The sequence below is a fragment of the Serinus canaria genome, chromosome 2 (assembly GCF_022539315.1).
Source record: "Serinus canaria isolate serCan28SL12 chromosome 2, serCan2020, whole genome shotgun sequence".
Taxonomy (NCBI): domain Eukaryota; kingdom Metazoa; phylum Chordata; class Aves; order Passeriformes; family Fringillidae; genus Serinus; species Serinus canaria.
In genome coordinates, this window is record NC_066315.1 from 82,710,965 (window position 1) to 82,725,030 (window position 14,066).

The window sequence follows — 14,066 nt, forward strand, 5'->3', positions numbered from 1 at the left end:
TAAAATGAATAGCATTGTATTAACGTTTATTTCTAATTACAAGAAACAGAATATCAGTCCCTTATTTGTACAAAAATACCTGAAAGATTACAATTAGGTTCACAAGCCAAAAAGCTATTTACAGTATGAAGCAAAGCATACTGAATAAAGGTTTTGTCTCTTAAGTTAATACCTTTTGCATTCCCTGAAACTTTAAACTTTATTCCATTTTACAGTCACTAAATCTTGCATTGTGACAATATAATTTACGATAAGCAAGTCTTGCCACTGGAAAGGTGCATTGATTGGTCAAACTGTCAGGTATTTAGTGCAGAAAAGATAAGACAAAACATCTAAACTGAGGCACGTGTTTCTTCAAGATTAATTAACAAATAAAAAGTTTTTTGTACTTTAACACCTATCGTAACATAACTTAACTAGTAACCTCATTACCAAAATGGTTTGGCATTTTCCTTCTCAACATATTCAAGATTGCTACATGAAGTATTTATTTAGAAAATAAAATCACAGGCAAAAAGATAAAAATTCAACAGGCTCCAAAACAACCCTGAGCATCCCCTTTACATTCATGTCATTTAAATACAAAAATAAGAGTCAAATGTCCTTCAGTCCTTGGTATTCTGAGCTGGCAGCCAGCTGAATCTGTTGGAAAACTAAGGTGGCATTGACTGTTTTCCAGCAGAAAGAAGACTAAGCAGTGATCTGCTTAAGTAAGATTGTTGCCACTTTGAAGGTGGTCACTTTCTCAAAACAGCTCACTTTAGCTGGGAAGAGTACAAAATACTAAGTCAACCATCTACATACAAAAATCATGGTTCATAGTCAAACTTTTATTCTCAATTTAAATAAGATGCAAAGTTTTTTTTTTTTATAAATATGAAACACTGCAAATACTATCTGCCTACTGGGAAAAATGCATGGTTGTCACTAAGCTATGTAAACAGAAAAACTTAAAACTACAGCATAAATGGTCTTATTAAACTGGTAATGTAGTCAATACAAGTATCTTTTTTCTCCTAATAGGGGCCAAATAGAAGCATGCAAAGTGAAGTCAGACTTAAGTTAGCTTAATTTCAAGGTTTTAAAATACATTGTCTAGAAAGCAGGAACACTCATTTCACTATGTACAATTAAAAAAAGCAAAACAAAACAAAACAAAAACAGCTTCTACTAAAAACAAAATCAAGTTTCTTCATTTTTAGTATCTAGACATTAAATGGAAAAAAATACTAAATGTGTTCTGTAAACTAAAATACAGTGTTTCTATACCATTGACATAGTTTAAGCTGATATGGACGACTCAGGCAGGTTATGGTTTGTCTTAAGCTATTCTTAACACTACATGAAGACCTAAAAGTGTAGGATTGGTTTTCCTTCTTTACCCTTTCAGATGGCTAGGATTTAAAACCCAGTGGCAAATATTAAGGACTAACTAGCCTGTGTAGATAATTTACCATTTTACAAATGCTCCATTCTGCACTACACTCTGCAAGTTCCCAGGGTGCAATACTTCTCACTGTGGCTAATGGCACTAAGCACTGGGAAGTTATTTCAGTTCAGACAGTTGCTGAAGGAATGGTTAGTTGCAACTGCAGGATCAAGGTGGGACTTGTCTGACTTTACTACTGATTTATCATCAGAAATAGTTATTGAGTAAACATTAAAGAATTTATTTAAGCATTAACAATAAGATAGTTCTGATGACAAACCAGCACCAGAGCAAGATACATGCTTGTCAGCCACAGGTACTGGTGAGCAGTAGCACACATGACACAGAGATCACCAGTTACCTCAGTGGATGATATTGCCAGCAGTTACTTCACAATCAAATCTGTTTCTATTCCCAGCATGTTCCTTCTCACCATGTAAACTTTCATGACCCTACAAGAAGCAGAAGGGTTCAGTTCTTCTCATGCCCTATCCCCAGGAGAGCGTTGTCACTGTAGCTTTACTCTATTGAAAGAGCTCTTTGAAACAGTCTGAAAATTCAAGGAGCTATAAAGCTAAAAACACTGGTTTTAATTTTTTTTTATTTTGTCATACTAAGACTACCTGCAGAAGAATCTTCTCACAAAAAATGGTGGTTTCAAATACAAGTATAGTCATTCAGTCCTACTCTTTTTAGTAACAGTAAGTTTCCTCAGGAAAACAGTCAAAAGGCTGTAAAAAACAAACCACCACTCCAATAATAAAAATTTGTGCATAGAATCTAATACAGTCTCTGCATGACTGGATGCCACTAATATGCCATCAACATACTACAGCCATAATGCTACAAGTCAACAGTTTTAAGAGTATATATATTGGTGTTATGTTCTTTTAGAATTGTATCCTCATTGCTTCTTCAAAGACATCGGCAGATCATTGAACCTCAGGTCTCCAGAGAAGTACTGAGACATACGCGCACGCACACACACACTTCTTGATTTTCTTCTAGATCCTTTTAGGCTGAAGCATTCCATACATTTTAGGGTGCAGATTAATACCCAACTCCTGCATGAATTTTAAAAGCCACATCAGCTCCTAATATAGGCTGCATACAATATCCGAAACAAAGTAGGAGTGCAAAAAAAGTGATCAATACAAAAAGTAAACACACTAGTCTTAATTGTCAAGATTATTCCAGGGCAAGAGTTCTTTTCAAAGATTTCTCTTCACACTTGTTCCTGTTAAGTGGCCCAGCCAAGATAGTTTCCAGTTTTGTTTCAAATTTACTCATTGTTTTACAGACCCTCCCCCCATTTTTGGGATGCTGGGACACTCAGCAGCAATCACTCTTAGGTGTTAGACAAACCAGCAATCTTGGTCTGTTGGCACCTGTCGAATCCATCCCTTTCAGAGTCCCAAGGTGCATAATATTTATTTTTTTAACCAACTTACAAATCTGCCAATTCCCCAGTGTCAACGTTCTCTTACAATTTCTCTTCTATCAAATCCAGTCTTCAGCGAGAGTCAGATTTGAGGTCATAAGGCCACTCGGATGCAGTGGTGTTTGAGTTTGCAGGGCAAGACTCCTTTGTTTAGTTGATAGAATTCAACAAGCTGGATGAGATCACTGAATTTGGTGTTCCCATCATCCAGACTAAAAAATATCTGTCCATCATCTTCACACTAGGAAAACAAAACATCCTTTTCAAGTTAGGCTGCACATGAAGAGATACACAAGTAGAAAAACTTAGTACCACCACAATGTGTGACACATAAATGATGGGCACTCGGTTGGCACTCGGTTGCATAAACAACCCAGTGCCTGCAGTTCTTTATGAAACCATGCACAGGGCTAGAAAAAACATATCTTAACCCAACTTGTAACATTTTGCTTATGAAAGTGAAAACTTGTGGGCAGAGTAATTGAAAGTTGTACAGACGTCACTGGCATTCATTAGATAAGACAAAAATACCCCAAAAGGATTTGTTAGCTTTTTGTAAAATTGGCCAGCTAAACAACAGAAGATGTTTTGGAACAATAAAAATGTCTATCTAATCTTAAATTTTTCACGCTTTTTTGGATCAAGATAAAAATCAAATTGTTTTCCAACATCTCTGTGTAATGTTATTTGAGGCTAAACATTACTGGATAACCTCCAGAATAAAACTTTTTAAAGTTTCCCAAAGTTATTCTATGTTTGCTTAAGTGGGAAGGGAGACAACAGCTGCTGTTGTCTCTGACAGTCACAGAGAACAAGTTCTGTGCATTACACAGACTTCTGTAATGTAGTAACTTACAATAGTTTTCCAGCAATGTTAACCAATAATTTTAATCAGACATTTGACTGATTAAAGAATATTCTAAAGAATACCCACTTATATATTTGCTAATGGAAATATCCTTTTAAGTTACATCAGTAATTAATAAGAGATCTCCTCAGATGTTAAAAGCAAAAGCTTAATGGTTTAAAATTTCAGGGTTTTTATTAGTATCAAAAATAATTTACTTACCGGCAAGATTTGAAAATGCTTTATTTTTTGATGATGGCATAACGTAAGTACAAATGCCTTTGGATTGCTTTGGCTGTCCCGGAGAAGAAATAATCTAGAAGAGAACATTTTTAAGAACAAATTCAATATCCCCATCTGTTTGTTCCTAAACAATCAGATCCACTAGGTAATACTGCGCGACCGCTGAGCTCTTCTTTAGTGGCATTCAGAGGTGATTCCTCTAACTGGCAGTTTGCTTTCTATTATTATACCATGGCTATGCAACATTAAGAGATGAAAAAAGAAGGAGTGCAAGACACATGATGGTAGTTCTTTCCTTAAGAATGTACCTATGAGGCTTTTTTTAAGGTTCCCTCTATTTCTATTAATGATATGTAATCTCATGAAGAAAATGTTATTATTTAAATCTAGAAAAAAATCTGAATTTCTGTATATGAGAAAGTAATATATGGGAATCTGTTTCCCACTACATTATCTTGCATCAGTTCACAGAAATCCAGTATCAGCAAAATTATGTGTAGGTTAAATGGCTGAAATTGCACAGAAACAGCTCAGTACTTTCTTAAAATTATTTACCAATTAAGTAGCTTCCAAATTATCAAGATGTGGAAAGCACACACTGATTTTTCCTTTAGAACAGTCACGCATTTTCCCCTTTAGCATGTGGAAAAAAATGTACATTAGGCATACAGCTACCAACATCATACACCATGTAGCTATAACTTTTAAGTCAACCCACAAAACTGAAGTCCTGCCCCAAATGGACTTTATTTAACATCCATACTGGGAAGAGGAAAAAAAAAGCTAGAAAAAAACCCCTGAGTTTCCTCCCCTTGATATTTATGAACTAAGGAAGCTGATTCTGAAGCCACAGGAAAAAAGAATATACCTTTGGCAGAAGGCTTATAGCACAAAGCACAAATGGATTTGAGAGATGGCTGAGCACAGAACTAGGGCAGGCCTCTTAATTGCTGACCACTAAGCAAGGAACGCACTTTTCCAAGGTGAAAGAATTGCTTGTAGTCTTAAGAACTCAAAATATTTTACTCCAGCTCCTCAGAACTGATAGAGAAATGTCAGTACCAGAAAATGCACCATCATAACCAGAGTGAGTTCAGTAGTCAGGGACAGGCATGTCTTGCCACTCTCAGAAACCATGCATGGTATTTGAACATTCCATTGTAATCCTAGGAAGACCAAATGTGTGGAAAGGGACAAAAGCCTTTATAAATTAGCATCTCTGTGAAGGAGAAAGACCATACCTGCCCTGTGGTTGCCGCAGTTCATGCAGGTATCTATCAATTATATTTCATGATGTTTCATATCATGCATGGTGAACACAGAGCAGGAAAACATAGGCAAGAGTTTTCCACCCTGAAAATCATGATCCTTAGATCTCAGAGCACATAGATAACCTGGTTCTTTTGTCACTGCTGGTGCAACTTACTATGGCCAAACTAACCAATTTTTACATTCCACAGTGAGTAAGCTGATGAGGCATAAATTTAACACAGCATCAAACACATGAACACATTTATGAAGACCTCAAGAAGGATGGGCCACCAGATTCCTGAGGCAACAAAACAAAATGAGCCCAAGATTATAACGTGAGAAAACCAGAAACACAAAAAGTCAGCAATGCTCTCAGCTTCTCTTTTCTGTTGAACCTGCTTAGGTACAACCCCCTGTCTAGCCTTAGACTAGACAAGCCCCCCCCCAAAATAAGCAAACAGTGCTTGATGAATATATATATGCACTACCAATTTCTACTTCCCTAATGAATTTTAGTCTTCAGAAAGATTAGTGTTGCTTCTGAATCAGAAAATGCTGAAAAAAGGTTTGAACTTCACTGTCTCCTGTGAAGCCAACATGGATGTTTTCTCCTTAACCCTGAGAGCAATGAAAACAATGAATCAAAGGCAACCATGCCTTTCCCATCCTACAAATCAACAATGCTGAATGCAGTTCAAGCAACTTCCCTTCAATAACCATAACTCCATATAAATAAGGAAAACAGAGATGCTCAGAAGATACTTAAATAATGACCACAGACATTTAAGAGAGTGCTGGAACAGGTACTTTCATTTCTTTGCTCTAGAACAGAAACAGTGAGCAAGCACTATTAGCTCTTCTGATTCATGCAGAAGAACACGGATGGCTGATTATAAATTTGTTGGCAAATGATTAGGTACAGCTTTGCCTGAAAAATATCTCCTCAACGCATATTACAAAAATTATCTATTTTCAAATTCTAACATAATCTAAAACTTGACTACCTCTCTTGGAAAAAAAGAAAGACAATTAAGTGTATTTTAAGATTTTACTTTTTTTCAAATTAAAGGGTAGGATCCACTCCTACAAGCACACACTCTGACTTTTTGGAATCCAGGCAGGTTATAACGGGACTACTCAACGATCAGGTTACTCAGAAATGCTCATAAACCTGTAAACTATTACAGCATAAGCTGTGCTCTCATCTATAAAGCTTACTGTCAGATCATAAATACTGAGCAACAAGAATACCTACCCATCTACAAGCCCTTGTTGCTTAATAATCCTGTGAGATTCTTCTCTAGAGATTCTGCCATGAAACCAGTGCTGTGTCCTATGAATAACTGGAGGTGAGAGGAAAAAGAGGGAGAAGATGGTTAAAAACAATTACACATGCAACCATTTTTTTCCACATACTAATTATTTTAACATTTTAAAAGTGGGTATAGTTCTCTTACAGAATATAAAATATCTTCCATCAACCTACATAAAAAAGAATCGACATAAAAAAATGCATGTACTTAATATACCAAGTAGAGAGGCATCATATCTCCATGTATTTTCTGATTTGGAGATATACAATTAGGTAAACAGGGGAAGTGTCTTATAGTACTGCCTTCTTATAGCTTCTTGAACGTACTGGGACTAACATTCCTTGGTACTCAATGTATAAGCTAATGAGTTAGAAACAAGTCCCTCTAAATCTCAGATAAAGAAATGCACTTCAGATGGTGCTTTCAAAAGTCAAGTTAGCCCCCAATATTTTTATCTTTATTGTTTTGTTCTTCAAATGTTATTTTAAAATTCTGTTAACAGAATAGCAAGAGAAAATTGCTGTGTTTCCTCCAAGAAGTCTAGGATATTAATATGAAATTTCCTGTTGTTTTAATAAATTTACAGCCTCAAAGAAATGTTGAGTACTTGCATATTTTACATTTTTCAGTTATTATGGAACAAATTCTTTTTTGAAAACTCTCATTTCTACTCTTTAAAGATTAAAAGATCACTCATTGACTTTCCTCGTCCAAAATAGCAAATTAATGGCTGGATTCTTTTAAATGGAAATATTTACGGAGTGTCTATTTTCACAAAATAAAAGTTTCAAAAGACTAGTCCTAAAGAAAAGCTTGAGTGGGCCATCAAAGGAAAACAAGTTCCTTCTACTGTGTCTTTATGGGTAGGCATGTTAATGACACACGATCTACTGCTAAGGACTGTATTTGACATCAAGGCATTCATACTAAGTGGCTGCACTCTGTGTCTGTATGAAATGTACCTTTTCTTTACCCACAGAGACCTCTGATACTATGGTTACAAACCATCAAAATTTACCTGTACTCAGTGTGGAAGGATGGAGTGGACTTTGGCTACCCAAGATGTTCATTCTTGTGCTACGTTTCTATAGAGAAAATGAATTACCATTAAATCCACAGTAACGTCTCGGGAGAAGAGAATTAGTGCACATGCAATATAGATTAAATTTACAGGAAACTGGGGGCTGGGCAGATTTAATGCAAGGATGAGAAAAAGAAATGCAACTTTGAAGGGGGCTAATCTACAAGCAGCAGCTCATTTCAGTTGGCTTAAAACATGAGCCAGATGTTAATGATGAAAGCTTAGTATCTTAAAAAAAAAAAAAAAAAAAAAAAAGGAAAAAAAAAGACAGAAAAAAAGAAAAGACTGATATGTTTCTGCTCAGGCAAAACACCAGGCACTCAGTAAATCAAGCAGTATTTCCCTCCCGTACATAAAGCACCAGCTTATGCTTCAGTAATGACTCCTTTTCCCTAAAAGACGAGCATGTGTGAAAACTTGTACTGCAGCTGTCTGTCCACAAGACACTATAAACAAGTTACATCAGTTTTCATTGCAAGAGGTCCTGCCTCTTGTATATTCTGCAATTAAACTTACTGGGAGCAAGCCATTAGTCAGAGCCCCAGCCTCTTCCATGTGGGGAAGCATTTAATTTGACATATTCCTCCTCAGAGACTGGTTTTGCAAACTGGCAGTAAAGTTCTGGTGGGTCTGCTTTCCCCCTCAACTTTCCTCTGGACACTAGGGGGACAGAGAAGCAGTGGTAGAAGGTTGTTGTGAATGTGACAGTTTTGCTAAAGATGGATATTGACTTTCAGATCTGCATGCTTGCAGTGTGATTGTTCAGGTCGGAGCTAAGCTATACTGTGACCAGCACTGCACTAACATCATAGCACACTCTGTGTTTTGGCTCTCAACAGACACTTACTGATTGCAAATATAGAAAAGAAGAGAAGATAGCTACCCTCCAAGCATGTCCTTCTTCCAAGGCAGCACTCTGTGCTTCAGCAGGATTTTCAATAACTCTTCCTATTTGCCCCGAAAAATCCATTGCTACTAGTGAGTTTTCAGATACACTTCTCTGAAAAGGAATTTTCACTTATTTCAAAAACAGGGAAAGGAAAAACCAGCTTGAGAGTTTCACTTCAAACTGTTTTGGTTTCAGAAGACTGTCCAAAGTCCTCCTTCAACAGCACAGAAAATACATATTTTTTTTTCCTTTCAGAAGATTCACAGACACAAAAATAGATGTTTTTTTGACTGTAGGGGAGTGAGACAATTCAAAGGCTCAGAATAAAATCTGTTTGCTCAAGTTGCCCACTTGCCCTATTACTATATTCCAGTCATTTTCAGGGCCAGTTGGGATCCAAATATAGGCTCTTCCGTTTTAGGGAGTTAACAGTCAGCTCTTGGCCCAACATATTTCAGGAAATCTACATGTTAGTTTTGCCAGACCTAAGCTGGCTTCTGCAGAGACAGCCAGATGTCTCTCTGTGCCGTACATCTCAAAAAGCGTGACGTAGCCAAGATTTTTCAATCATGTGGATCATGTAAGCCTAAGATAATGGAGAGCCAACCACGGAAGCTGCACTCATGCAAAACATGAACTTTACATTGATTTGTTACACAATGCTGAATTTACATTTCTTAGCGTAAAATTTTCCACTTTTAAAATGCAAGAGCAAATGTGTCTTTTCCAACATCATACATCAGTGAGGTAAAGTTCATCACTTACTACTGGAGTGGAAAAGTGTGGAAGCATGGCTTTTCGCTGCTGGGGAATTCTGTAATTCTGATACAGTAGCATTCCATACTGCCAACAGAAACACAAGGACATTATTATTCAAATATAGGCCCTAGTAAAAAAACAGTGCAGTGATTTCTTAATACCACTTTTACACTGGACCAAGGTCCCAAAGACATTTGTATTGAGTAATAGTGATTGGCAGGTGGCAAAGAGTAAATATGCACAAAAAGTTTTATCTGAAAAATAAAATCTTGAGTGATATACACAGGTTATTTTTGCCACTCTCAGCTAGGACCATGTTTTCCTTGTAGAAAACAAGCTTTCAGTCAAGATCAGAACATACATATTAATTCCCTTCTTTTTACCCTCGAGAACTTTAAAGAAATTTTGCAGAAGACATTCAAACTCAGTTTTCGTAATGATGAAAAATAAGAACCTTTCTAATTCACTAGCTCTTTCAATAAATTTCACTATCACTTGGTACTTTTGTCATCTTGAAAAAATAAGGTGATTGAATTCCAGTCATGCCCTTGGTTGAACATGATGAATTTTAGCAACACTTGTAGCTAGGATAGGTAAACACCTACTCGGTGTCTTCCCTAGAGGCATGGTGCTGAAGGAGAGCAACATTGCTTACTGAATGTTCTAAGTGAAACAGTTTCCACAATTTCCAAAAAGGGCAATATAGGACTGTGGAAAGTTAAATGAGATGGTGAATAAAAAGGAGTGTAATGGACACAGCCTTGGGGCAAAGCCTTATTTTTTGCTGACTGTACACCTTTAATCATCTTTTGGTGTGTCTTAAAAACAAAGTAATTTTTTTCAGTACATAGGACGTGGTAAGGTAGAAAGAAAAACACTGTAGTTTTTAAAGCAGCATATTCAGAAAAAGACTTAAAACCAAACCAGAATTTATGCACATTTTCCTATGAAGATCAGGAAGTTCTCTCCTTCAGAGAACACCAAATAGTCAGCTTTCGCCTCCGTTCCCTCCATTCTGATTTTGTTTCAAAAAGCAGTGAAGCCTTCTATCATATTATCAAGAAGTTTCATTGTTCTCAGATATGATTAACTTTCACCCAGATACAGGGTTACTTATTTTTGTTACTTCTTCTAATAGAAAAATGGAAAAAAAAAAGGAAAAATATTGCTAAAGAAACGCTGTTCTAGTAAAGAGAACCACTTACCATTATGAAAACAGTTTCTTTAGCTTTATGATAACTTGAAAACACCTTGTAAGCAAGTTTTTTAATTCATTCTCATATCTCAAATTTGGATCCCAAACTAAAACTGTACTTGATTAATATGTGAAGGAATAGATCTTAGTCCTGTGCCTAAATTCTTAGGTGGGACAGGTCTGCTTGGCATGTTGCTCTTATCCATATTGTTTTGGAGCAGATAATATTTAAGAACATATAGGTAATTTCTCATTACCAAAATAACAAATGCCACTTAACTCTGGGTGTAGCTTTGCAATAGTAGAAGAGATTAGCTACCTTGAGGAGTCGAAAGGCAGTCATCCAGCATGTCCTGCTTTGCTCGTCTTCAGCACACAACAACCGCAGTTCCTTGGTTTCATTTCGCACTCTGTTTGGCTTTAAAGCATTAGAGGGAAGTCAGATACATTCATGAGAAAACCAACAACACTGTAAGCTGTAAGCAGGGTAAGGGCAGGTATTAGTCTAAAGAACTAGCCAGAAAAAGCTCCCACCACACTGAATTTAAAGCTCAGGAGAGGCTGAGCATGCTCTGAAAGAAATAACTTTTTCAGCTGGGTCCACCAAGATCAAATGTTGGTGCCTCCTGACTTTTAGAAGCTGGGGTCATTGATCTTGTAAGTCCCCTCCAACTCAGGGTTTTCTGTGATTCTATGGTTTGAAATAACCTGCAGTCCTAGCAGTTTCTAGGAATGAGGTACTCAGGCCCTGCTAGAACCAGACCCAGGAACTTAGTTTTGTTGGGTTTGGTAGTTAGAGGATTTTTATGTTTGTTGGGGTTTTTTTAGGCTTTGTTGTTGTTGTTTTGCTTTGGGTTTTTTTTGGGTTTTTTTTTGTTTTGTTTTGTTTTGTTTTCAAATCTGTGAGAACTTTTATAAACCCCCATTTTGAAATGAAGGACAGAAGTTTCCACAACTGAGGGTAACTGAAATTTTGCTTCCATCAGTTCAGGATATGTCCTGTAGCCGGTGAGGTTTCCATCTTTGATGCAAACTCCTGCTGTCTAGCTCTGGAACGGCTGCTAGGAAGGAGACTACTTCACTACTGTCATAAAATCAGCTCCCAGCCTTATTTTCTTCTCAGAAAGTTACACTTTTCAAACCTTTGAAATACTTTCCAAATGAATCTTTCAGCACAACAGCTTTAAAAATCTTCAAAGGCAAACAGTTATTCTTACATTCATGTTTCCAAGACCGTCTTCCTCTTTAAATAAAGGCAAATTTCTGGCGCACAATAATGATAAAATTGCACCCCATCAGAGCTTGATCCTTTGCTGCTATATAGTTTTGGTGCTTACTGTCCACAGAAACTTTTCTGTTTGATTAGTGAACTTGGAAAAAGCTTTCATCTCTGAGGTGAACCAAGGCCATCTCACAAACACACCATGCTTCAGCTCTGAGCTGCTCTTGCACAAAAATTTCCCAAACCAAAGGAGCACCAGATAAAGTGTTAAAAGTGTCACAAAAAATGATGACAAGATTCACAGGACATGCCTGCCAAATGAAAGATGTTAAAGATCAAGTCCTTGTGACAGAAAAGGCTTGCAGAGCTTTGCATACAAATCCCATTTAGCTGGGGGTTGGGCTGACTCTTGAGCTACCAACATCTGGAACTTTGGAAGAACTCAGTGAGAAGATTTACCTTTATACAAAATCCATACTCTGCAGGGGCATTGTACAACTTCTTGCCTGCTATCAACGAGAAGATATTGCTGTCTTCTAGGTCAGCCAACAATTGCAAATGTCTTGGCTCCTGGGGAAATAACATGATTTAGCACAGGTAAGTGAAGGGTTTTGGAAGATGTGCAAGCTCTGCAGTCTCTCAGGCTCAGCCTCCAACAGAGGGCAGTGCATGAACACTGCTACTCTCCCAGGCAGCCTCAAGTGGCCATGGCACACACCCCTTAAATACCAGCCTACCAGAAGAAAGTGCTTGGTACAGGAAGCTCACAAAATACTTATGCGAACCCATCACATTAAAAATGGCCTGGCCTATTACACTGGTCCAGAGAAATCTGAAGTTAGCACAACTTTAGTGGCCACAATGATGTTGCCTGGCTGGTTTGTTTTTATTTTATAATGAAACTCTATGGCTGTGTTCATGCATTGATAGCCCAGGGCTCCACTGTCATTCGATCATGCCTTACTTGTCTTTCTCTGTGGAACAAAAAAATGGGAACACTGTGTGGAGATTTTTCAAAAACAGAAAAAAATACCCACTGTAAAAGCAGAAAATGCTTTCACATGCTGGTATTGTGCAACTTCTTTTTTAATCTTACCTTTGAAGTTCCTTTTGTAGAACAATAAAGTCCTGATCTCCTCAAACACATAAACAGTTTCTTCCATGATTTCCTGCCCAGCTCTTTCACATGCAAGAAACCTTGAATTTCAGGGCAGCTACTGGAGTTTAAAAAGTTCTGTTGGAGAAGAAAATGTTCATTCAGAAAAAGACTTAAAAGATGTTCATCCGTAGGATACAATGTATCCTATGGATGAATTGTAAAATTGTCACTGTATTTGTAGAACAGAGAATGAAATGGCAAATCACTTCGCTGACTTGAGGTACAGTTTCACACTAAGCTTAAAATGAACTACACGTTTAATCTGATTTGTGACTAAAATGTATATTCCTGCTCCTCCATGCCATCTACCTGGCCATCTCCTCCTGCAACTGACACCTTCCTATTCTCTGCATCAAGACTTAAATCTCAAAAAAGCTACTGCTTCTCTGTATTCCATTCGTCTTGCACCTGGCCTGAAGGGAGAGAAAGTAAGCTTATTAATTCTTAAAATAATACCTTGTCACAGCAATTTTGGCATATTGTCTAGCTTGGAAACATTGGCCAAAATCTCCATCTTTATCCTCAAGTTTTCAAAGGGAAGAGCCTATTTAGGGATTTTAAGTTGTCCCAAGAGAAGAGGGATAACAGACAACAGAGTATTTAACTGAAAATGAAATGTAGAGTAGTCAAGTAAGTGCCAGACCTCAGGACTGAAAAGCATTTAACTTCTTGACATAAGTAGAGGAACCACATACAAAATAATTTGATTTGTGATATATCACAGGAAGGAAGAATTAATTTTGGTAGGAGAACTGATGGATTGCTCCCTTATTACAACAGGCCAGGTTTTTAAATTACAGAGGGCTTGATCATTACATTAAATGCCAAATTAATAAATTCAACAAGTATGAAGAAAAATGCATTAACCTGGTTAGCCTAGATGTCTCAGCAATTCTTCAAAGTTGTGTTTTGGTAGGGACAATGCTCATAGGAAACAAAAGCAAAACCAGCACCCTGTGTCAGAATTCTTACTTCCATTAAACCCTAATTTTTTTTTCGAGTCCTCCCCCTCAGCTCATCTAACAGAATGGGAAAGAACAATCAATTTTCTTGCTGTTTGTACTTTGAATCCACTTGTCAGCTGTGAAAGGGAAAGACCAAAAGTAGAACAGATTCTTTTTGTCCAGTCAGTTAAAACAAAAGTAAACTAAGATGGCAAGCTTTTTTGCATGTCATAGCCAGGTCGAGACCAGGGAAAACAGATCCCACTGATTTTAATGCTATGGTCATGACTAAA

At 37.2% G+C, this 14,066-nt stretch overlaps 1 protein-coding gene across 6 annotated transcripts in view; it reads right to left on the reverse strand.

Moving 5' to 3' along the window:
- The window catches only part of GRB10 (growth factor receptor bound protein 10), a 144,878-nt gene continuing 130,812 nt past the window's right edge, over nucleotides 1–14,066 (reverse strand). For 5 of the 6 annotated variants that reach the window (XM_050970361.1, XM_050970356.1, XM_050970357.1 and 2 more), the window contains 9 exons: nucleotides 12,767–12,904; nucleotides 12,130–12,240; nucleotides 10,768–10,866; nucleotides 9,260–9,337; nucleotides 8,453–8,605; nucleotides 7,543–7,609; nucleotides 6,467–6,554; nucleotides 3,940–4,033; nucleotides 1–3,111 (listed from right to left, as the gene is read on the reverse strand). In XM_050970361.1, coding sequence (XP_050826318.1) covers nucleotides 2,965–3,111; nucleotides 3,940–4,033; nucleotides 6,467–6,554; nucleotides 7,543–7,609; nucleotides 8,453–8,605; nucleotides 9,260–9,337; nucleotides 10,768–10,866; nucleotides 12,130–12,240; nucleotides 12,767–12,904 — 975 coding nt within the window. In that variant the 3' untranslated portion in view covers nucleotides 1–2,964. The remainder of the gene's footprint in view (nucleotides 3,112–3,939; nucleotides 4,034–6,466; nucleotides 6,555–7,542; nucleotides 7,610–8,452; nucleotides 8,606–9,259; nucleotides 9,338–10,767; nucleotides 10,867–12,129; nucleotides 12,241–12,766; nucleotides 12,905–14,066) is intronic. The other variant, XM_050970359.1, reaches the window with a different exon arrangement.